General features: G+C 37.6%; 1 protein-coding gene and 1 long non-coding RNA gene across 3 annotated transcripts in view; one reads left to right on the forward strand and one right to left on the reverse strand.

Moving 5' to 3' along the window:
- Nucleotides 1-19,449, reverse strand: part of SAMSN1 (SAM domain, SH3 domain and nuclear localization signals 1) — a 93,199-nt gene extending 73,750 nt beyond the window's left edge. Inside the window, exon 1 of the mRNA XM_081552917.1 lies at nt 19,174-19,449. Within this exon, the coding sequence (XP_081409043.1) occupies nt 19,174-19,434 (261 nt within the window). The 5' untranslated portion in view covers nt 19,435-19,449. The remainder of the gene's footprint in view (nt 1-19,173) is intronic.
- LOC145531171 (uncharacterized) overlaps nt 19,158-22,425 on the forward strand; it is a 79,069-nt gene continuing 75,801 nt past the window's right edge. For both annotated transcript variants that reach the window (XR_014072252.1, XR_014072250.1), the window contains exons 1-3: nt 19,158-19,224; nt 19,502-19,556; nt 21,866-22,106. This is a non-coding gene — a long non-coding RNA (uncharacterized LOC145531171). The remainder of the gene's footprint in view (nt 19,225-19,501; nt 19,557-21,865; nt 22,107-22,425) is intronic.

Below are 22,425 nucleotides of genomic sequence, written 5' to 3' on the forward strand. Positions count from 1 at the left end.
CTTGAAAGAAGAATTATATAGATATAGTTTACAGTTGAAGAGCCAACATTTTCCATACTCATATATTCAGTCTAGTTGGTTATTAAAGTATAGAATGAGAGATGAGAAGAAGATAGATTTTTGGAAGAGAAAAATGAACAAACATTTATTGATATGGTACTGTAGATCATTACATCTCGCTCAATCCTCTTAACAGCTATATAAAGTGTTATTATCTCCTATTTTACAAAGAAGAAATGGAGATACAAAGCAGGTCCCTCACCTAAAGTCAGAAAGCTGACAAGTAGTCAAGAAATGAACTCTGGCCTTTCTGACTCCACTATACCATGCAGAAAACCCGTTATGTGGAATACAATTCACAAGCAAACTAAGAGAGAAAACAGCAAGCCAAAAGCAACCCCACTTATTTCTTTAGCAGGCAGCTGTAAATATAAACGTTAGCTTTATAGCTAGGGAATGGGCCACCTTCCCCTCTTCTGATCACTTCCCTTTTCTCACTTTCTATTTTGTTATTCTTTTCGAGTGCCTCACTACACTGTCAGTTCCTCCTAAGCCCTCAAAGGAGTATATTTCAGGAGCAGTCAAAGAAGGAAACTGAGGGCAGAGAAGGGTGACTCAAAATCAACCTAGGAGGAGACGTTGTAGTAAACACACACTTACCAGATGATGTGCAGGCTTCAAAGGGATGGAAAAGGGACAGGGAGAACAACTGAAATTCAGTGGAGGTACTGGGGAAAATCACAGAAGGGACACACCACAGAACATGTAAACCTGAGAAGAGAACAAATTTTGATTTATATATACTGTATAGACGATCTTCCCACGTGACTCAGTGGTAAAGAACCTGCCTGCCAATGCATGCGACCCTGGTTCGATCCCTGGGTCAGGAAGATCTCCTGGAAGAAGAAATGGCACTGACTCCAGTATTCTTGCCTGGGAAATGCCATGGACAGCGGAGCTTGGTAGGCTACAGTACATGAGGTTGCAAAGAGGTGTATAAAACATAGCAACTGAGTGTGCATACCATACAGACACCTTGGAAATATACAGTAAATATTTCAACTATTTATCCTCTATGGATAAAGTTAACATCTACTCTGGGAGCAATACTGAAAAGTTCAAAAGCAGGTCAATGAGCCTAACAAAATGCTTCATTTACACCTGGATCTGTAATCACCGCCCTGGCTTTGAGATACAGCTTTCTAAAAATGTATTTCTTTCCTCTTAAAGTTGACTCTTGGGGCTCTTGGTCACCATCTATATGCCAGGCAGAGAGCTAAGCACCTTTACATAAAATATCTCTTGCCATCCTAATGATAAGTCTGGGAGAAAGGCTATATTTTTCCCACTACACAGAAAAAGCAACTGGGACTCAGACAGTAATGTGCCTGTGTATACTATGGATTCCAAATTTAAACTCAAGATTTCTCCCTTTAAAGTTGAATGGCCTTCCTTTTTTACAGTGTTGCAGAAACCTCTAAACATCACGGTGAGTACAATGCTAGCCACACAAAAAATGAAAACTTCTTCTGTAGATACTGGGGGTTTAAGAAATATGGGTGATTGGGTGATTGGTTGACCAGTTTCATTTTAAAAGGCAAAGTAATGTACATTTGCCAGTGGGGTAAGGAGGGGACAGAAATCTAGACAGTGGAAAGAACAGACATATCACAGCTTATTCACTCCCGTTTCCATATATACAGACTGAAGTTCTAGTTAGTTCTGCTTTTGTTACTGGTAAAGATGAAAGCTCACCTTTCCCACAATTTGCCCAGATACAAAGACCAGGATGATGGCTGGCAACTCTTTGGCAGTAACCACACTTGTGCTGTGGTTCCTTTGGTTGAGTTTAAATTCAGCTTGCATTTTATTCAAAGGAAACTCTTTCCTACTTTCATTTGAACTGAATTAATGCACAATAAATATAAGCATCAAATTTTCTAATTGTGGTGAATAAAGGCTATCCAAGGGTTATAGACTGTCAGTAAAAGCACATTACAGAACCTAAGTACTCAATTTCAAAAAGCCTTTTAACATAAATATTTCAAGATTATCAGCTTCGTTATCATTTCACACCAACAATTTTCATTTCCCAAACCTATTCTGACATTTGAAGGAACATTAAGAAAAAAAAAATCTTACTGCATTTTATCTGGCTACCACCATATAAAAGTTGGTTTAGAATAAAGATAAAGGCAGAGGAAGGTTGGCCACAGTGACTCAAATGAAACCTTTTCACTATTTCTTTTTGAGTTATGTTAGTGTTATCTGATGCAGAGAAACACAGCACACACACACGCACATACACACACATACCACCTTAAGAGCCCATTCAAACCTATCAATTTGGTTCAAACATTTTAGGATTTAAAGATCCTGACCAAATGATATTGGAAACCCTTACTAAAGTAAATGGGCTGTGTAATTAGCAAAACTGGACATTTCTTTGACCCTTTGACTGAGTGGATAGTTTTTGCTCCTCAGCAGTTGGGTAGAACCCTGTGTTAGGGGCCTTAGGTCATACGGAAATGTTGGCAGAGTTCCATGACACTGGCACTACAAGAAGACAATCCAATACATATGTATAAAGGAGGAGTTGGCAGACGAGATGGCTGATAAATGGGAGCATAAAAAATAAGCATCACTAATAAATTGGGGAAAATTTCACAAATAAGTAAGGTGAATGATTTTTACCCAGCTTGGATATTAAACTAGAAAGAACACAATTACCCAGTAGAGAAAATCAGATTCTATTTAGAAAGTTACATAAATAAATAATAGTTATGTTATTATCATAAAAGCTACTTATATTCGAAAGCATTTTATGAAATCTGGAAAATATATAAGAGGCCTGGTCATCTGTTATACCCTCTCTCTGGGGATTTTTCTACTCTATGATATACCAAAAGTTCCAAATATTCTCAAATTGGAGTTTCAATGAAATCAGTTTGGAAAGCACAAAACTATCTCTGGGGAAATGACAGCTGCATCCATTAGGGCCTTGTACACTTTCATACAGGCTGATCACAGGAGTCTTTAGTACTGAGAAATCCCGAGGGCTGCCCGGTGCATTCCTTTGCTGTGTTCTCAGTGTGAGGTCCCGGGGTAATTTGACTATCTTACAGAAATGGGATTTGGAAGACTGAAATCCCAGTTTGACCCTGAAACAGGGCTTGGGCAACTTCCTCAATCCTCCAAGTCCTATTACCTCATTAGCTATAGTTCAGTCACTCAGTCATGTCTGACTCTTGTGACCCCATGGCCTGCAGTACGTCAGGCTTCTCTGTCCTTCACCATCTCCTGGAACTTGCTCAAACTCATATCCATTGAGTCAGTGATGCCATCTAACCATCTCGTCCTCTGTCGTCCCTTTCCCCTCCTGCCTTCAATCTTTCTCAGCATCAAGGACTGTTCTAATGAGGTGGCTCTTTGCATCAGGTGGCCAAAGTATTGGAGCTTCGGCTTCAGCATCAGTCCTTCTAATGAATATTCAGGATTGATTTCCTTTAGGATGGACTGGTTTGATCTCCTTGCAGTCCCAGGAACTCTCATGAGTCTTCGCTAATACCACAGTTCAAAAGCATCAATTCTTGGGCACTCAGCCTTCTTTATGGTCCCAGCTCTCATATCCGTACATGATTAATGGAAAAATCATACCTTTGACTAGATGGACCTTTGTGGGCAAAGTAATGTCTCTGCTTTTCACTACACTGTCTAGGTTTGTCATTGCTTTTCTTCCAATGAGCAAGCGTCTTTTAATTTCGTGGCTGCAGTCACCATTTGCAGTGATTTTGGAGCCCGAAAAAAATAAAGTTTGTCACTGTTTCCACTGTTTCCCCATCTATTTGCCATGAAGTGATGGGACTGGATGCCATGAAGTGATGGGACTGGATGCCATGATTTTAGTTTTTTGAATTTTAAGCCACCTTTTTCACAATCCTCTTTCACCTTTTCCAAGAGGCCCTTTAGTTCCTCTTCGCTTTCTGCCATAAGGGTGGTGTCATCTGAGGTTATTGATATTTCTCCCAGCAATCTTGATTCCAGCTTGTGCTTCATCCAGTCTGGCATTTCACAAGATGTACTCTGCATATAAATTAAATAAGCAGGGTGACAATATACAGCCTTGACGTACTCCTTTCCCAGTTTGGAACCAGTCCATTGTTACATGTCCGGTACTAACTGTTGTTTCTTGAGATGGATACAGGTTTCACAGGAGGCAGGTAAGGTGGTCTGGTATTCACCATTCCTTTAAAATTTCCCAGTTTGTTGTGATCCACACAGTCAAAGGCTTTAGTAGTCAAGCAGAAGTATGTTTTTATGGAATCCTCTTTCTTTTTCTATGATACAATGGATGTTGGCAATTTGATTTCTGGTTCCACTGCCTTTTCTAAATCCAGCTTGAACATCTGGATGTTCATGGTTCATGTACTGTTGAAGCCTTGCTTGGAGAATTTTGAGCACTACTTTGCTAGCAGGTGAAATGAGTGCAATTGTGCAGTAGTTTGAACATTCTTTAGCATTGCCCTTCTTTGGGATTGGAATGAAAACTGGTCTTTTCTAGTCCTGTGGCCACTGCTGAGTTTTCCAGATTTGCTGACATACTGAGTGCAGCACTTTCACAGCATCATCTTTTAGGATTTGAAATAGCTCAGCTGGAATTCCATTATCTCCACTACATTTGTTTGTAGTGATGCTTCCTAAGGCCCACTTGACTTCGCAGTCTAAGATGTCTCACTCCAGGTGAGTGATCACATCGTTGTCATGAAGATCTTTTCTGTAAATTTCTGTGTATTCTTTCCACCTCTTCTTAGTATCTTCTGCTTCTGTTAGGTCCGTACTGTTTCTGTCCTTTACTACCTCATTTGGAACACTGAATTAACTGCTTCATGGGATTGTTGTGCTTATGGGATTAAATAACTTCTGAAAGTGATATGCATATGAGAGCTTCTCCAGAAGACTTCCTGGACTGGTGAAGATGGAACTGAAAAATCAGGGAACAATGAACTCTGCAGACATAATTCTCAAACTTTGGTGAACATAAAAATATCATCTAAAGAGCTTGCCAAAGAATGTTCATTCTAAAAATTCTGATTCAGTAAATCCGGACTAGGCAGACCTTGGTAACAAATACCTTAGGTGAATCTGATGTAGTTGGTTCATGAAGCCATACACTGATAAATAGATTTGGAATATAATACTCTAGCCACATTTGAAAACAGATTGATTTATGTGGAATCATCAGACACTTCTTTCAATATCTTTCCTCTCCTTCAAATCTTCAGGCTTCCAAAGCCCCCTAATTCTCATCTAGAATGTATTCCCCAAGCTTCCCTCCTAAATAGAACTATATCAACCTTTCATATCCAAGCAGTAAGACATCCAAGTTTGAAGAACACTACATATTTTCTCTTGCCTATTTATTGTAAAATTGGGTAATAAAAGAGGTTCACCATTTTACATACTAAAATGTAAGACTTTGAGTTTGGGAATACTTTCATGGGAATCAGGTCCTATTGCCCAGATGATATGTTAATATAATCACAACTGTTACTTATTCCTTCACAAGGTTGAGTCCTGAATGTTTATTCCTGGAAGAGATCTTAGTGGTTATCAGTATTATTCATTTGTTTTACAGCTAAAGAAACTGTAAGCTATACTCTCTGGCTTATCCTCCAACCCAGAAACTTCACAAATGAAGAAGTTTCCCATCCAAGGGAAGCCTACTGAGAGGCAAGTCTACACGCAGAAGAATTTCCCTTGTGAACCATGTTTTGTTTTCCTGTGTCAGAAAGGAATCCATTGTCTTAGGGACTTCCCTGCTGGCCCAGTGGTTAAGACTCCACCCTGCCATCGCAGGAAACACGAGTTCAATCCGTGGTGGGGTCACTAAGATCCTACATGCCACGCAGCACAGCTAAAAAATAAAAAAGGAATCCAGTGTTTTAAATTGTAATCATAATTTCTTCATATAAATAGAATGCAGGGCATTGGAGTTATTAACTTCTTTCATAATGTCTTAACTCATGGGATATGAAAGTAGGATCATGGAATTATCTGACAAAGGAGTAAACTCCTCCAATAGAATAAACTTACCCAGAACTCTTTTTTACTTCAAGAACTGAAAGTCTAGCATTCAAGAGAATTAAAAGTTATTTTCTCTGTAAAGAGTTTTTTTGCCACGTTCCACCATAAAATCTGAATGCCTTTGGGTAATCGCTGCTTTGGGTTTTTCCCCCGTTTTCCTTCCAAGTAACAGAAAACTTAGAGCAGATGCTATTTTTAATATGAACCCTCATGTGCTGTTTTCATAGATTACCTTTGTACTTTTCAGAGTAGGTTTTTCTAACCCAGGCCAATATAACTACAAAGATCCCTAGAACTCTTGCTTTGAATTCTTTTCACTGTGAACCTTTGAAAGATATTGATTCTGCAAATGTGAAAAATTAATTTATCAAAAAATAGCACACATAAAATGGAGATGGGCAAGAGAAATCCTAAGAATATTGTTTTAACTGGAAGTTGTACCATTAACTGCTACAACTTACTGTATTCCTGTTACAGCTCTTCGCAATGTATTTATCACTGTGTGGGAACAGTTTAATCTACTCCGTACAGAGAGCAGTAGGACTGCTGTTTTTCTCAAAATATGATGTCCCTCGCCACAAACAACTGATCTAAATTTCATGCAGGTGGCAGGTCTCACTTTTTTTTTTTTTCTAAAAGGAAATAACCCTTCTCTGAAAGTCAAATTTGTTTTTAAAGCTGCGGTGTCTTTAACCACTTTTTTTTCCAGTTTTTCAGTTGACACCTTGTCGTAACTTACGGTAGGTTGCATCAATCATTCTGGGTTCCTACAGAAAATATTTTGTGGTGGTGACTATCCTAGGCAAGAAACTAAGTGCCCTTTGCGGGTGAGTGTGCAGGTACCTCTGATTTCTTGCCAAATCATTCAGAATGCCACAAATCCATTAAATCTCTCCACAGGGAGGAAAAAATTCCCGCATCCTAGAGAGAGAATTTATGAGTTCATTTCAATCACCACAAATGAAAGCCACCCTTAATATTCATTAGAGATTTTATGGTGGCAATATGCATTATCTATTCCTATGCCGCTCTGAAAGGCCAATTTCTCTTGAAACCTTACATGGCTCCAAGCCACTCTTTGTAGAAACAATGGCCTATGTCCAAGTGGAGTCAAAGGAGGCAAATGGATGACATTTCCTCATCCACTGGTAATGATTCCATTAAGGCATTGTGGTGGTTATGAGTTTCTAAGTTTTAAAAATGAAAAGACAGATTTGGAAGGTGCAGTGACATCACTGGATCACTTCTCCACTGTCATCTGTGACCATCTGTCCTAAAGCGAAAGGGACTTTTCTATTTGCATCATAAAAAATAACTTTCGAAACTGGCATTTCTTTCCTTTAGAGAACTGTGTACTCTGGAGACACAAGTCTGTGAGCCTGAGAACTGTTCATCTCTTCTTTCTACTCATTACAGTTCAAGGCACCATCTTCTGGCATCTATTTTTCCCTTTTGATCTATTTCATTATTGTATGGAAAGCAATCTTGTCAAAACATAAACTTAAGCATATATCTCATACCTCAACAAATAAACAAGAAACAGACAAAAACCCCAAACCATTAGCTTAAAACATTCCTTGCATAGCTTCCCATTGCTTTTAGATGGACAACAAAATTCTGCATAACTTATGAGTCCATAAGGGGTCCAGACCTTCCTCAGTTCTTCAGAATTGCCTTGCACTTCATCTCCTTGCTTTCTCTCCCAGTCGTGCTAACTCTCATTCTTCCTCTTTTTGGTTAGTTCACTCCTGCTTTTGACATCAGATTGAAGCTCAAATATCATCATTCCTGAGAGTGTTTCCTGACTCCTTGCCCAAATCAAATTTACCTATTACAGGCTTTCCATAGAGCCATGTGGCTCTCACAGATTTCATCAAAGTTCATTTTTATTTGTGTGGTTATTTCTATTTTTGTCTCTCATTGGACTATGAGGATGACAGTGTTTGTTCTGCTCAACATTTTATCTTCCTTATCTGGCACACTGTAAATACTTCAAAACAAACTGTTGAGTGAATAAATAAATGAGTTCCTGACTTTAATCTATTTTGTGCCCTGGCTGAAAATCTCTTTCAGTTGGTGAGATGAGGGCTTCAGTTTGGGTTGAGCTTGAGATGAACAGCAAATAGGCAGTATTTCTAATCTAATTATTCATCAATATGGTTGTATTTAATAGCTAGGAACTATGAGATGCATAAAGATCTTACACTGAATATTCATAAGGGTTTTAAGAGTGAGTTCAACCAGTTGCTTTACAACTTCCCAGGAAAGACAGGGGACATGAATTTCTTTCCATCATTTTTCATTCTCTTAGGAAAAAAATGTGTTATGCCTGAGAGTTATATTCTGACTCTAAAATTAAATATGACATGCATAAGTGATATGGTTATGGAAAAATATATGAAAGGAGTTTTAAAAAGCTAAAATCATTTTACATCTGTAAGATTCTGCTGATATGCTGATGCAGTGATAATTTGGGGGAGTCAGAAAAGGGCCATGCAGAGCCCAATACATGTACCCTGAGTCCCACTTCCTTTTTGTCTGCATGTCTCAGAGATTCACAAGCCTGGGGTCACGTACTTCTGGGAAGCTATAATCAGTGGTCTCATCCTACCGGAGCTATGCAGTTCTGGCTTTCTTACCTATAGGGAGAAAATTGGGCAAGCTATATTTACAAATCTTAAAAATTAGTGAAAACTAGTAAATGTGCATTTACTCTAACATCATCGCATATGATACAAAATTGCTGAGAATTACTGATGGAGAGACTCCATCAGGTAGTGTCTTGGTCATCTTTGTGGCCCCACAAGCCCAGAGCAAGAACTGATGTATCACAAGCATAATGTTTTTCACTGAATGAAAGATAAATAATTATAAACACATAATTATAACTTGTGTTATAATTAAAAAGTAGTAATTGTCACTAGAAATAGTAGCTCTTCTTCATTAAGTTCCAACTGTGTGTCAGGTATAGTTAAATACTCTACATCCAATTCTTTACAAGAACTACACAAAAAAACCTTCATTGTGTCTATCTGGATAAAAAACTGAAACTCAGAGATATCAAGTAATTTAGCAATCACAAAGACTGTAAGCAGTGATGCCACAGTTTAAGACCAAGCTTATTTGGCTCCAAGACTCATAGTTTTACCATGTACAGCTCCTCTTTGCCACTATGTTTATTTTTCTTTCTGCTGAACAATTTAAAGACAACTTAGTGATAGGAAAAGCCTGGATTGAGAGTTAGGAGGTTTATGTAGTACCACCTCTGCCATCATCTGCCATGGGACCCCAGGCAATTCACTGAATCTTCATGTGTCTCAATTTCTCCATTTCTAGGATGAAAGAATATTTTTTCCTAGTAACAAGGCTAGTATAAAATGAAATGTGAGGGACTTCCCTGGTGTTCCAGTGGTTAAGAATCTGTCTGACAATACAGGGGATACACATTCAATCCCTGTTCGGGGAACTAAGATTCCACATGCTGCGGGGCAACTAAGCCCACGTGCCACAACTATTGAGTCCGAATTCTGGCGCCTGGGAGCCACAACTGCTGCGCCCACATGCCTAGAGCCCATGCGCTGCAACAAGAGAAGCCACCACAATGAGAAACCCGAGCACCTCATAGAAGAGTAACTTCCACTTACCACAACTAGTGAAAGCTTGCGCACAGCAATGAAGACCTGCTACTGCTGCTGCTGCTAAGTCGCTTCAGTCGTGTCCGACTCTGTGCGACCCCATAGACGGCAGCCCACCAGGCTCCCCTGTCCCTGGGATTCTCCAGGCAAGAATACTGGAGTGGGTTGCCATTTCCTTCTCCAATGCATGAAAGGGAAAAGGGAAAGTGAAGTCGCTCAGTCGTGTCCGACTCTTAGCGACCCCATGGACCGTAGCCTACCAGGCTCCTCCATCCATGGGATTTTCCAGGCAAGAGTACTGGAGTGGGGTGCCATTGCCTTCTCCGAGAAGACCTAGCACAGCCCAAATAAATAAATACTTTCCCTAGAAAGTACTTTTTAAAAAATGAAATGTGAGAAAAGTTATATTGCATCTCAAAAACAGGAACTTTATGTAAGCAGTTAGGCCCCTATGTTGAATCATTTCACTATATTTTATATCATCTCATTTTATACTGGAAGTTAGGAACTAACATCTTCATTTTTCACAGATGAAGAAGTCTAGTACACTACTAGTTTAAGCTCGAAAGTTACAAAGCCACAATTTTTGCAGGAAAACTTTAGATGCTTACAGATTTGGGCTTAAAATATAATTCTGAAAGCTACTGTTATATAAATGATTTAATCTCTTTTATCATTAAAATGGGAGTAATAATGCCACATAACTGAATTGTAACACAAAGATAACATATATAAAACGTTTGAGATAGAGTCAAGTGCTAAGTCAATGGAGACTATGGTTGTCATTATATAGTCATGTCTACATGATCAGACATATCTACTTTGGCCACCTGATGTGAACAGCCAACTCATTAGAAAAGACCCTGATGCTGGAAGAGATTGGTGACAGGAGGAGAAGAGGGTGGCAGGGGATGAGATGGTTGGATGGCATCACTGACTCAATGGGCATGCATCTGAGTAAACTCTGGGAGATAGTGAAGGACAGGGAAGCCTGGTATGCTGCAGTCCATGGGGTTGCAAAGAGTCAGACACAACTGAGCGACTGAACAACAACACATGATCGGAACAAGATCTGAAAGGTGGCCCCTAGTGTATGTGTGTGTGTGTGTGTGTGTGTGAGATGGGTGATGGTGGCAGAAGAGGCTGTCTCATTTCCGCCCGGTACTCTCCATACCACAAAGCCCCCTGCTCTTCTGCCTCCCCACCCCCACAATCCTGTTTAAACTTCATCCACTCATTTGTCAAAGCAGGATTTTGTCCTTTGAAATGGCACTCAAAAGGGTTTTAAGCAATAGTTCTTCTTGAATGACAGAAGCCTTCTTAGTTCCTGAGAATAAAAAATAGACATTTTGGTTCATGAAGAAGTTTTCATGATCAGAGGAACCTGGCTGTAACTCAAGTAAAGTCTGTATTCACATACATGGTTGCTAGTTCAGAATATGAGGATGTACCCAGGACAGAAGAAGTGCAGTTGGTCAGGGAAACAAAAGAATAATAAAAACCGAAAACTAAAATAGCTTATAAAAAAAATTATAGAAATAAGGTCAACAATGGTCATCTGAAAAGTGAAAAGAAAGCTAATTTGAAAAAGCTGAAGGACAATCTTTTTGTACTAATCTCTTTCTGCACATAGGATATATCTTTCTTGGTGTCCCCTCATAACCCAAATACTGAAGATAGAAAGGAGCCTTTAAGATCATTAATAGCCCTCTTTTTAAAGATGAAGATGCAGAAGACCATGGAGATTAAGCAGCCTGATCCAGAGAGACGCCAGGAAGTGACAGCAGTGAGCTCATAATTGACTTTCCTGGCTCCAACCTGTGCTCCTTTGATGTACAACATAACTTCTGACACACCTGGCTGTGCACTCAAAATATGATATGATCTTTAACTTGCTTAGCAATGTTTGAATTATGAGCGTGTTTCTCTGGCACAGAAGAAATTCTACCAATACTTGGAACATTCTCCAAGGCTCATTATATAAAATGTCTTAACATTTAGAGCTCTCTCTTTGCAAGGGTCAAGGTCCAGCTTTAGAATGGCTTTATTTTGCTGAAACATGCAAAAGAGTTAAACTCTCAGGAAGGAGGAGCTTGAGGTCTCCCATGGTCAGTGAGCATAAGTGGGTCCCCTTCAGACTGATATTTGTTGTCCTCCTTTGTCTATTTGAGAATCCAGAGAAACAAATTTTATCTTGATTGTAGAAGCCAAAATGTAGTTATAATTGATTATCATGGATCCAATATCATTATCATAAGAGCTATTGTAAATTACAAACATTTTATGATGACTTTACAAAGATTTTATTATGGGGTGTACCAATTCAACTTTCTCCTTAATTTGATGCACTTGAATAAACAAGCACAAAGGAAAAACAACAACATAACAGAGAAAAGTGAGGCGAAACCTCAAGGCCATTCATGAAAAAGAGAGATTCTTGGTTTCTCTAACAGTTCTGGGACTGGCACAGATCTGTTGTTTTCACTGATACTCACAAGATTTGTAGAATTGAGAAAAGCCAAACACCAACCCAAATAATTAGATTCGTTTGCATTCCACATTGCTCAGATTCAAAAGTCCAATTTAATGATACCTCTAGCTATCCTGGACTTCTAGAATACAATTTTAGACTTATAGAGCAACTATATTTTCTCATTTTATTTTTATATTCATTATACAGGATTTTATTATAAAAGACATTTAAACATTTCATAAACATTTACAATTTACATTCAGCCTAAATAATTTCCATAAATCTGATATCTTGCACTATTATAATATCTCATAATTTAAGTGTTTCTTCTATAAACTCTTTTTTAATGTAAATGTGCTTGTACATCTGGCCAGATCTTTTCCCGGATTATTTTATGTACAATTACTACTGTATGTTTCCCATCTTGGTGAATTTTTACACAAAAAATTGTGATTATTTGTTTTTCCTTTTTACGTTTTTAAAATAAGACCCTATAAACTCTCAATGGGCTTCCTTGGTGGCTCATCTGGTAAAGAATCCACCTGCAACGTGGGAGACCTGGGTTCGATCCCTGGGTTGTGAAGATCCCCTGGAAAATGGAAAGGCTACCCACTCCATTATTCTGGCCTGGAAAATTCTGGGGCTATTCCATGGGGTCACAAATAGTCGGACACAACTGGGAAACTTTCACTTTCACTTTCAAACTCTCATTACAGATATGAAATTGTAGACCCCCCACCCCCCGCACACACACACACACACACACACATTTATAGCCTAAGTGGCTTAGGAGCCACTTGATATGAGTTAGCTAAATGAGTGAATACATGGATGAATGAATAAATGAATGAATGAATAAACTGTTACAGCATCTTCTGTTTTTCAAATTCTTCTCTTGGGTAAATATTAATTCTCCTTCCCTCAAACATTATATTGGCTATAATTAAAAATTTGTCACGTAAAATACTCATCATTAATTATTTTTTCTTGTTCATTTAGGGCCTTAAAATTATTTTTATTATCTTGATTCTCAAGTTAATTAATTTCAGCACAAAATGTAGTAGGTATAAATATCTTTTGGTACTTTTCTATCCCATTTTCCTATTTTTCCTTTTGAATTTCTTAGTCCAGATTATCATTTACTCTGCCTTCCTTTTCACATGTTGTCCAACTCTATCAATTAAAACCTGTTCTCTTTCCATACCACCATAGTTCCAAGGCAAACAGATAAAAGTTTAAAGCTGTTCTATCAAATAGCTTTTGCTGTTAGAGCTGGACACAAGGGCGTTAAACTATGAGGAATTATGCATCGATGGCTCAGAGCCTGTCTTCCTCTGTGTTGATATGGGAGCAGTGATCTTGGCATATCATACACTGAACCCGTAAAAATATTAATACCCTCATCAGTGGGACCACAGAGACTTTTTGTCAGGAGTCTAACATCACTAATGTACAGAGAAAATGATAATAGAACCTATGAAATTAATTTTTCTTTTTTCCTAAACCATGCCCCTCCTTATTCTCTTTTTACTGGTCCTCTCAATCCTCATTCCTTTTCACACATTTTTTTTCCTTCAAAGTGTACACCATGAATTCTTACTTGACCATATATATTTTTTAAACTTCCATACTATTCATCAAATAGAGAAGAAAGAAGATACAAATGGGAAAACAGTATAAATAAAGCTATAAAGATGGGGAAAAATCTGGATTTGGCAAAATGATAGTATCACTTTGCTAATAGCAGTGTGTGTGTGTGTGTGTGTGTGTGTGTGTGTGTGTGTGTGTGTGTGTGTGAAAGAGACTTGTGAGGATCTAGTTAGAAGGCAGATTAGGTCAATGAGTTTGTTTTTGACCCTGTATGTGTTAAGGAGACACTTAAAGGTTTGTAAGGGGAGCAGTAATATTATTAGATTTGAGCTTCAGAATCATTATCCAGGTAGCATTAATCAGGTAGATTAGTCAAGTAAATTAATCTGGTAGATTAATCTGGTAATGATGTGCCATGTTGATTGAAAGAGGTAGGCTAGCGTCAGAGAGATGAAGAGATTGCCAAGGTTGAGACTAGGAAGACAAAGTAGAAGATGGGCACAGATAGCTTTTTTCCCATAGATCAGTAGTTTTGGAGGGACAGTATTGAAACTCTGAAATCACTTAGCGCTGGGGCTGTATGACCCAAGAACATTTTCTCAAGTCAAAAATTAGAGCACCTAGTACTCCCTAGTTGAATTAGAAGATTAACATAAAATCTTTGTTCCTTTATTTCTAGGTTGATGTTAGCACACATTCTCACTGAAACAGTTCAGTAAAGAAATCTTCCACTCTCCACACTTTCTCTTTTGGTGCAATTTTGAAGGGTTCATGTAATACTCCAGTAAGACCTTCTAGTTTCACTCTTCTCATTCTCTTCTTACACATATAAAGATGCTTTAAGTAGAGATTTATTTTCTCACCTTGAGATCTTGTATATAAACTTCACTCATGTTTCTTTGACTTCTGTGAAATTTTGTTTCTCATTATTATCATTTTTCTCTCTACACTACATTTTGATTCTTCTGTGTGTGGGTCTCTGTTGTATTCTCTGAGGCCTTTGACTTTCCTTCTTCCTGAAAACTTTTGTTATTATAATTTTTAAATATATCACACTATTTTTATAAAATAGATTTCAAAATATTTTAGACATTTAAAGGGAAAAATGGATATTTGTTCCCTTTTTCATGTCAAGATTGCTTCCACTTTTAATCTGAAAAACTGTTTATTCTCAAAAATCTGAGAAAACAATCCCAGATTTAGAAAAACTTATTAGCTAGTACTGTATTTTTTTTAAAACATCAGATTAAAGGAGGACCTCATTGCCTTTGCAATACACAAACTTTATTCTTTCTTGTCCTTATTCCCACCAAGCCTACGGCTCACTCTCCTCTTTTGTTATATTTCAAGCTTTTAGCATGCAGGATTTTGTAAGTACCCTTCAATCACTCTTCTTGTAAGTTGATTGTAAACACTTGGTTTCAATATTATTTTTGGTTACTTTCATTGTTATCTTTCTTAAGATCCATCTGAATTCCCTCTCAACACCACTTATCTCAGATATTAGAAAAGACCGGCATCCTTAAGTAGTTTTTCCTTTCACATTTCTCTTGTGGAGTATTTGCTTTCATAAATCTCATTTTTTGTTTTTCTCAATTTATGGCAATTCTATAATCACATCTCTCTCCCCACTCCTCAGATCCCATAGACCTTACAAACAACTAAACCACACGTTAAATATCTGTATGTCTCATTCTCCCTCTCTTGACTTTTGTGAAGAGTCCTTCACAAAGAATAAATTTCCTTGTCTGGATTCAGTTGTTTACGGTATTTCAACTGAGTAAAATGCTGCTACTTTCCAAGCCCAGCACAAGCTCTGCACTCTTTGATTTGGGTATAAATATCACCTGCTATTGACAGAGTCCTGACACCATTTCATTTAATCATCCCAGCATCCCTTGTGTAGTAGGCCTTGATAGCCTTGTTTTACAAATGAGTGCTTTCAGTATGCAAAAAGTCATTCAGAGGAAAAGAAATGAGTAGGATCTGAAACCAGTACAGAATTGGAATTTGTTCATTAAAGAGGGTAAGGAGTTTGCCCAATCTCACTCTGCTAGTGATGTCAGAGTTGGCATTACACCCAGCTCTAGAAGAACTAGATTTGAGAGTTTGAGCCTGAAGTTGGTTAGCAGGGAGATGTATCTGGAAGAATGAGGACTGTCTGAAGACAAATCAGTTTCAGGCTGCCTCAAAACTGATACAACGATGAGATCAAAGACACAGGAATCCACTATTGTTCAGATTTCTGAGATCAAGAAACTAATTTGTGGATTAGTTTTATTTCCCCCAAAATGTGGGGTTTAGGCCCAGCTCCAACATATCTGCATATGTTGGTACAGTCATTGATAGCAACACTCATTTGAGAAAACTTTTCCCCCAACACTATCTGTCTCCTGTATCTTGCCTAGAATGAAAGTAATTATAACCCAAATAAGAGCCCTGCAATTATTACAGAAAAATATCAGATATGCTAAAATGAAACTAGATAGTTTTACTTGCTATTATTATAGAATATATATGTAAAATATAAAAATAATACTTTGCCCTCATTCAACTTCTTTTACTCTATGTCTCAAATCCCTGAGTGCAAGTGGTCTCATTAAATTTACCAAACCAATTTAACTCTAACTTGTTCTTGAACCCTCTGTCCAAGTCCACTGAGGTTTTCCTGTTACAAATGCTGAACATTACCATCTGAAATTCTGAGCATTCTGCAGATATGTTTGACTTTCTATAGATAAAACTTATTTACTTAATCATTTAGCTATGTACTAAAATAGACAAAATTACCTAAGTAAAAAAGAAAAGCATTACTATGTATACACACCTAAACCAACACACACATCCACAAACACTTATACACACACATAATAATAGAGTTTATATGTGATGCTTTCAAATCGTGGTGATGGAGAAGACTCTTGAGAGTCTCCTAGACTGCAAGAAGATCAAACCAGTCAATCCTAAAGGAAATCAACCCTGAATATTCATTGAAAAGACCGATGCTGAAGCTGAACTCCAATATTTTGGCCGCCTGAGGCAAAGAGCTGACTCACTGGAGAAGACCTGATGCTGGGAAAGATCGAAAGCAAAAGGAGAAGAGGGTGGCAGAGGATGGTCTGGTTAGATAGCATCACCAACTCAACAGACATGCATTTGAGCAAACTCTGGGAGATAGTGAAGGATGGGGAAGCCTGGCATGCTGCAGTCCGCGGATTTGCAAAGAGTCAGACACAACTTAGCAACTGAACAACAACAATGACTGCATTAATATAGAACAGTTAGACAATTAAGAAGTAATTTTTCTCTAGATCTACGGTAACAAAGTTTATTGGTTTCTAAAACTTCTATTCATTTAGTCAGCAAATGTTACTCAAATATTTGAGTGTCCATGACATTCTGCTTCCCTGGTGACTCAGTGGTAAAGAATCACCTGCCAGTGCAGGAGACACAGGTTCTATCCCTGAGTTAGGCAGATCCCCTAAGAAGGAAATGGCAATCCACTCTAGTATTCTTGCCTGGGAAATCCCAAGGACAGAGAAGCCTGATGGGCTACATACAGACATAGGGTTGCAAAGAGTCAGACATGACTGAAACTATATAATTTTAGTTTCTCTATTACCCCCTGAAGTAAGAAATTGCAACCCATTCTAGTTTTCTTGCCTGGACTATTCCATGGATAGAGGATCCTGGCAGACTACAGTCAATGGGGTCGCAAAGAGTTGGACTAATTTTAGTTTCTCTGTTACCCCCTGGAGTAGGAAATGGCAATCCAGTCTAGTATTCTTGCCTGGAGCATCCCATGGACAGAGGAGCCTGGCGGGCTACAGTCCATGGGGTCTCAAAGAGTTACAAACAGCAACAACGTTCTAGAGACTAGGGAGAATATAAACATAAATTATTTATAGCAAGTAAACTAATGGCCAACTCATCCTGCTACAGGATGGAGTGTGATAAGCTCCATGAAGATAGGGCCAATGTGTGTATTATTTGGCTCCATGTCCCCAGTGTCTAATATTGTGATGCCAATGTAGATTTATGCCTATACAGTGAAAGAAGAATACCCTTAAGTGATCTGGAAGTTCAAAAGCAAAATAGATTGCTTCTATCTGGTATGACCCAGGCAAGTTTTCTAGAAGACAAAGTATTTGATCTAAGTCTTATGGGTTAGGATGATGGTTTTAAAGGGAAGAGGAATATACCAGGCAGATGAGAAACTTATCTGAAAAAAAATTAGCACTCTTAAATCTTAGAATATCTGTGCTATATAATTTTAGTTTCTCTATTACCCCCTGGAATAAGGGCATGGCAACCCACTCTAGTATTCTTGCCTGGAACATTCCATAGAAAGAAGAGCCTGGGGGTCTATAGTCTACGGGGTCACAAAGAGTCCGACATGACTGAACTACTGAGCACCTTCCATTTTACAATTCAGAATATTAAGATTAAAAGGTTTCAGTAATTTGCCCAAGTAGCAGAACTTGAATTCAAGCCCAGATTTGTCTAACTCCAGATCATTGCTGTTTCTTGTGTGCTGTATACCATTAGTTTAGTACATAGGAAATGCTATATTAGCTAAAATGGGGATCCCTAGCATAGGACTGTGGAGGTTCTAGATTTTGGCTTCACAAATTGTTAGATCTTTGACATTGTACCTGTTAGTTTTTTGTACCTCATCTTTCTCAATTGTAAAACAGGAAATAATTAATATTAGAATATCACTCCCTACATTATAAGGTTGTGAGATTTAAACGAAATAATACATGTGATGTACTTACGAGAAGAGCAGGCCCAAAGAAAACTAAATTAGTGGGATTCTTTACCATCTGAGCCACTGAGCAACTAACACTTTCATGTATTAATTAACAGTGAAACTTCAACACAACAGCAATAATTTGGACAATTCAGCACACAACATGTTGATCTGAATCAACATCCTTTATCTTCCTTTAGTTAAAAAGTAATCTCTGGAAAACATTGTCTGTGTTAGTCACTCAGTCGTGTCCAACTCTTTGCGACCTCATGGACTGTAATCTGCCAGACTTCTCTGTCCATGAAATTCTCCAGGCAAGAATACTGGAGTGGGTTGCCATACCCTTCTAAAGGGGGGTCTTCTCGACCCAGGAATCGAACCCAGTTCTCCAGCTGGAGGCAGATTCTTTACCATTTGAGCTATACAGTAGTTTATTTGAACACAAAGGAATATATGCAATAGCAACATAATAGCAGAAGTCACTAGAGTTGCATTGCTTTTTGGCAAGACAGCTCTAACTCTGGTAACTTTCCAGAGACTGGTAAATTTGACTGATTAGCAGGTTTGTTATCTGTTTCTTTCCTGTTAGTACAAAGATCCAGATAAGATGATACATATCTGTCCTTTTACGAACTTACCCATGAGTGTGGGAGATCCATATCTGTACAAGAATACTTGAGACAGGGGTGGTGAGTGCAGTGGAAACAATTGTCCCACAGTCCAATCTGGTCAATTTGGAAATCAACATATGTCCACAGCGGGTTTTCTGGAAAAAGTTTCCAGTTGTTCCACATCTGAACTTCACCTTCATTATGGGATAGCATTTCTGCCCAGCTGCATCCAGTTGAGGCACTGGATCTAACCAGTGATGCAGAAATAGAATCCAATCTAATTTCCATTCCTTCCTTCCCCCTTGTGTTAACATTATTAACTTTCTTTTCTTGGCTTTTGGCTAATTTCATACAGGAAATCAATGTTTCTTCTTCATCTTCTGAATGATAAAGAAAAATAAGTTAAAGAGGTAAGTCTGTTTAATAATTTTGCACATGTAGAAATTATGACTATTATAATTCCCTTTATATAATAGAAATGAATGAACATCATGGGTTAAACCAGGAAGTCATATAACTTTACAAAATAATTTTAAATGAGCATTTCTTTAAAGAGTACCTCTTTGATATATTAAGTGATTTGTTTAGTTAAAACAGATTTACCTATTTTTTTTTTTGAAGTTGTGTATAAAGATTAAAGCCAGTTTGACTGGAATCCACGTGGAAATAGTGTACTGAAAGATACTTTAGAAAAATTACAAATTAAAAAAAAATCCTCATATATTATAAGCAGGATATGGTGTATTTTTATTATTAAGTATTTTTTTTTTATTTTTTGAGGTCACACATACAAGAAAACATATAAAGAAGCAAATCGGATTTTTGTCTTAATTAAAAGAATGAAATCTCAGTAGAGATATTCTGAAGTTCTTTTGATAACCTAAAATTCTCTAATTTAATATCAATCTGCAAAGAGATTTATGTATGATGTGTGTCTCATAGGGAAATATTTTGGAAAAGAGAGAACAAGACTGAGAAAAGAGAGAATGGTATATCTTTGGTCCTATAAAGTTGATCAGTGAGACCTATATTTACATGTACTGTAAGGTGTGATGAAATTTTTGGTAATGTATTAAAATTTATAGGAAATAGAAACATATATAACCCTTAGTAAATTGCACCACTCATTGAATCTATTTAAGTTCAAATGTTTAGCATATGTAAACAAAAGGTTATGATTAATAGGGCATTCTTATAAATAAATAAATGAAAATCAAAGTTGCAAGACCTGCCAGTGGCATTCACATCAAAACTGAATCATACTGTCTTGTGAGGCCAAGAAATGCAAAGAGTGAACAATGCTGGTCCTTATCATCTTGCTGAGCTTTACCATAGCTTTCTCTTACTCTACCCCAGAGTCTGGTTCTGAAGAAGAGAAATGGAGTGGCATAGATACAAAGTGAAATTCAGGAACGGTGTGAGGATATTTGTTTCACAAATAACTTGGCAATAAAAAAGGCCCTCAATATTTAATAATTATTTTAAGGCCTTATCAAAATGTTCTTCATTAATATATACTATCTGAATTCTTCCTCAAGACATTTTTGTCAGTTCATTGAGGTTTTTAAATTATTTTTTATTGGAGCATAGTTGCTTTACAATGTTATATTAGTTTCTATTGTACAGCAAAGTGAATCAGACATACATATACACATATCTTCTCCTTTTTGGACTTCCTTCCCATTCACTGAAAAGCAGAAATAGACACAGATGTTGAGAATAAATATATGGATACCAAGGGGGAAGGTGGGGCACGGGGAAAGAAACTGAGAGATTAGATGGACACTATGCACTGATACAATGTATAAAATAGGTAAATAATGAGATCATTCAGTTCTTACTTACTGAGGTTTATTGATGTAGGTTTCATCTCATTCAGACTGGGCACCCTTGCTTTCTTGGTCCAAACCAGTTTCTGCAATCTCTTTAATGTCCCCATGGATTCCACTGGGTCATCACCTGATTTTACGGCCTAGCATAAACATAGCTCAGGGTAAAGAAAAATCTCCACAAAAAATTAAATATAAAATGTATTGAGGTCATAAATGTAGGGAAATTCATAATGTAGCCTTAACCTGTAGCCTGAGACAATTGAAGCAAATATCTTGAAAGCACACCACATTTTGGGGGTTTACATTTGTAAATTGCGTTACAGCTGGCCCGTCATAATAAAGCAGAACTTTATTTTTTTCTTTTTACCATTTCTTTTCTTTTTACTTCAAAATGTAGCAAAATGGCTTGAATCCAGAGCCATCTATAAAGGAGGTACCCCTGCTCAATGTGAAATGGTGGAAAAGAACTAGCCTTTTGTAGCATAACATAGATGGAACCAGAAATTGAAAGGCACTATTTGCATATGTTGGAATAGGCTGATGGTGTTCAAATTAAAAAAAAGAGCATTATTCAAATTTTCTTCATTTTTCCATAGAAATTTCTGGTAAAATAGCATTTAAATTCTAGTAAAATATTTTAAAATAATATGCTTTTTTAAAAAATAGCCTCTTGCTTTCTAGAAGATACACAATGAAAAAGCAAAAACAGGCATCATATTCTATATTATGTTTTAGCATATAAGTATCATTGGCTTATTTTGGGAAAAATGTATAAAAGAATTAACATTGCTTTAAAGACAAAGTGTTTTGGAAGATGCACAAATATTTGTCACTAGTTTAATGTTGATTAATTTGTATTTACACTGATTTTACTTATTATTTTTAAGATACTGCTGCTACTGCTAAGTCTCTTCGGTCGTGTCCGACTCTGTGTGACCCCATAGACAGGAGCCCACCAGGCTCCCCTGTCCCTGGGATTCTCCAGGCAAAAACACTGGAGTGGGTTGCCATTTCCTTCTCCAATGCATGAGAGTGAAAAGTGAAAGTGAAGTCGCTCAGTCACGTCCAACTCTTAGCGACCCCATGGACTGCAGCCTACCAGGCTCCTCCGTCCATAGGATTTTCCAGGCAAGAGTACTGGAGTGGGGTGCCTGTTCTCTTAAAGACTTCAAAATATTTTGGCAATTAATACTTTATGTGCTAAATGCTATACTAGTGGGTAAAATAGTTGTATTAACAAGATAAGAAGTAATACATAGAGGAATACATCTTTTTCATCCCGTAAACTCAGGATTCAGAGATATTTCTCTGCCTGCTTCTGCCTCATTTCTTTCCATCGGACAGCTGATAAATGACATCCAAATAGATACTGCAATTTTCAAAAGGCGAATGATTTGCTTCCTCATTAATGTTTGGATGAGACACATTTATAACAGTACTTCCTATC

This window comes from Giraffa tippelskirchi, chromosome 2 (assembly GCF_054371585.1).
Source record: "Giraffa tippelskirchi isolate mGirTip1 chromosome 2, T2T-mGirTip1v1.2.pri, whole genome shotgun sequence".
In the NCBI taxonomy this organism is placed as follows: Eukaryota; Metazoa; Chordata; class Mammalia; order Artiodactyla; family Giraffidae; genus Giraffa; species Giraffa tippelskirchi.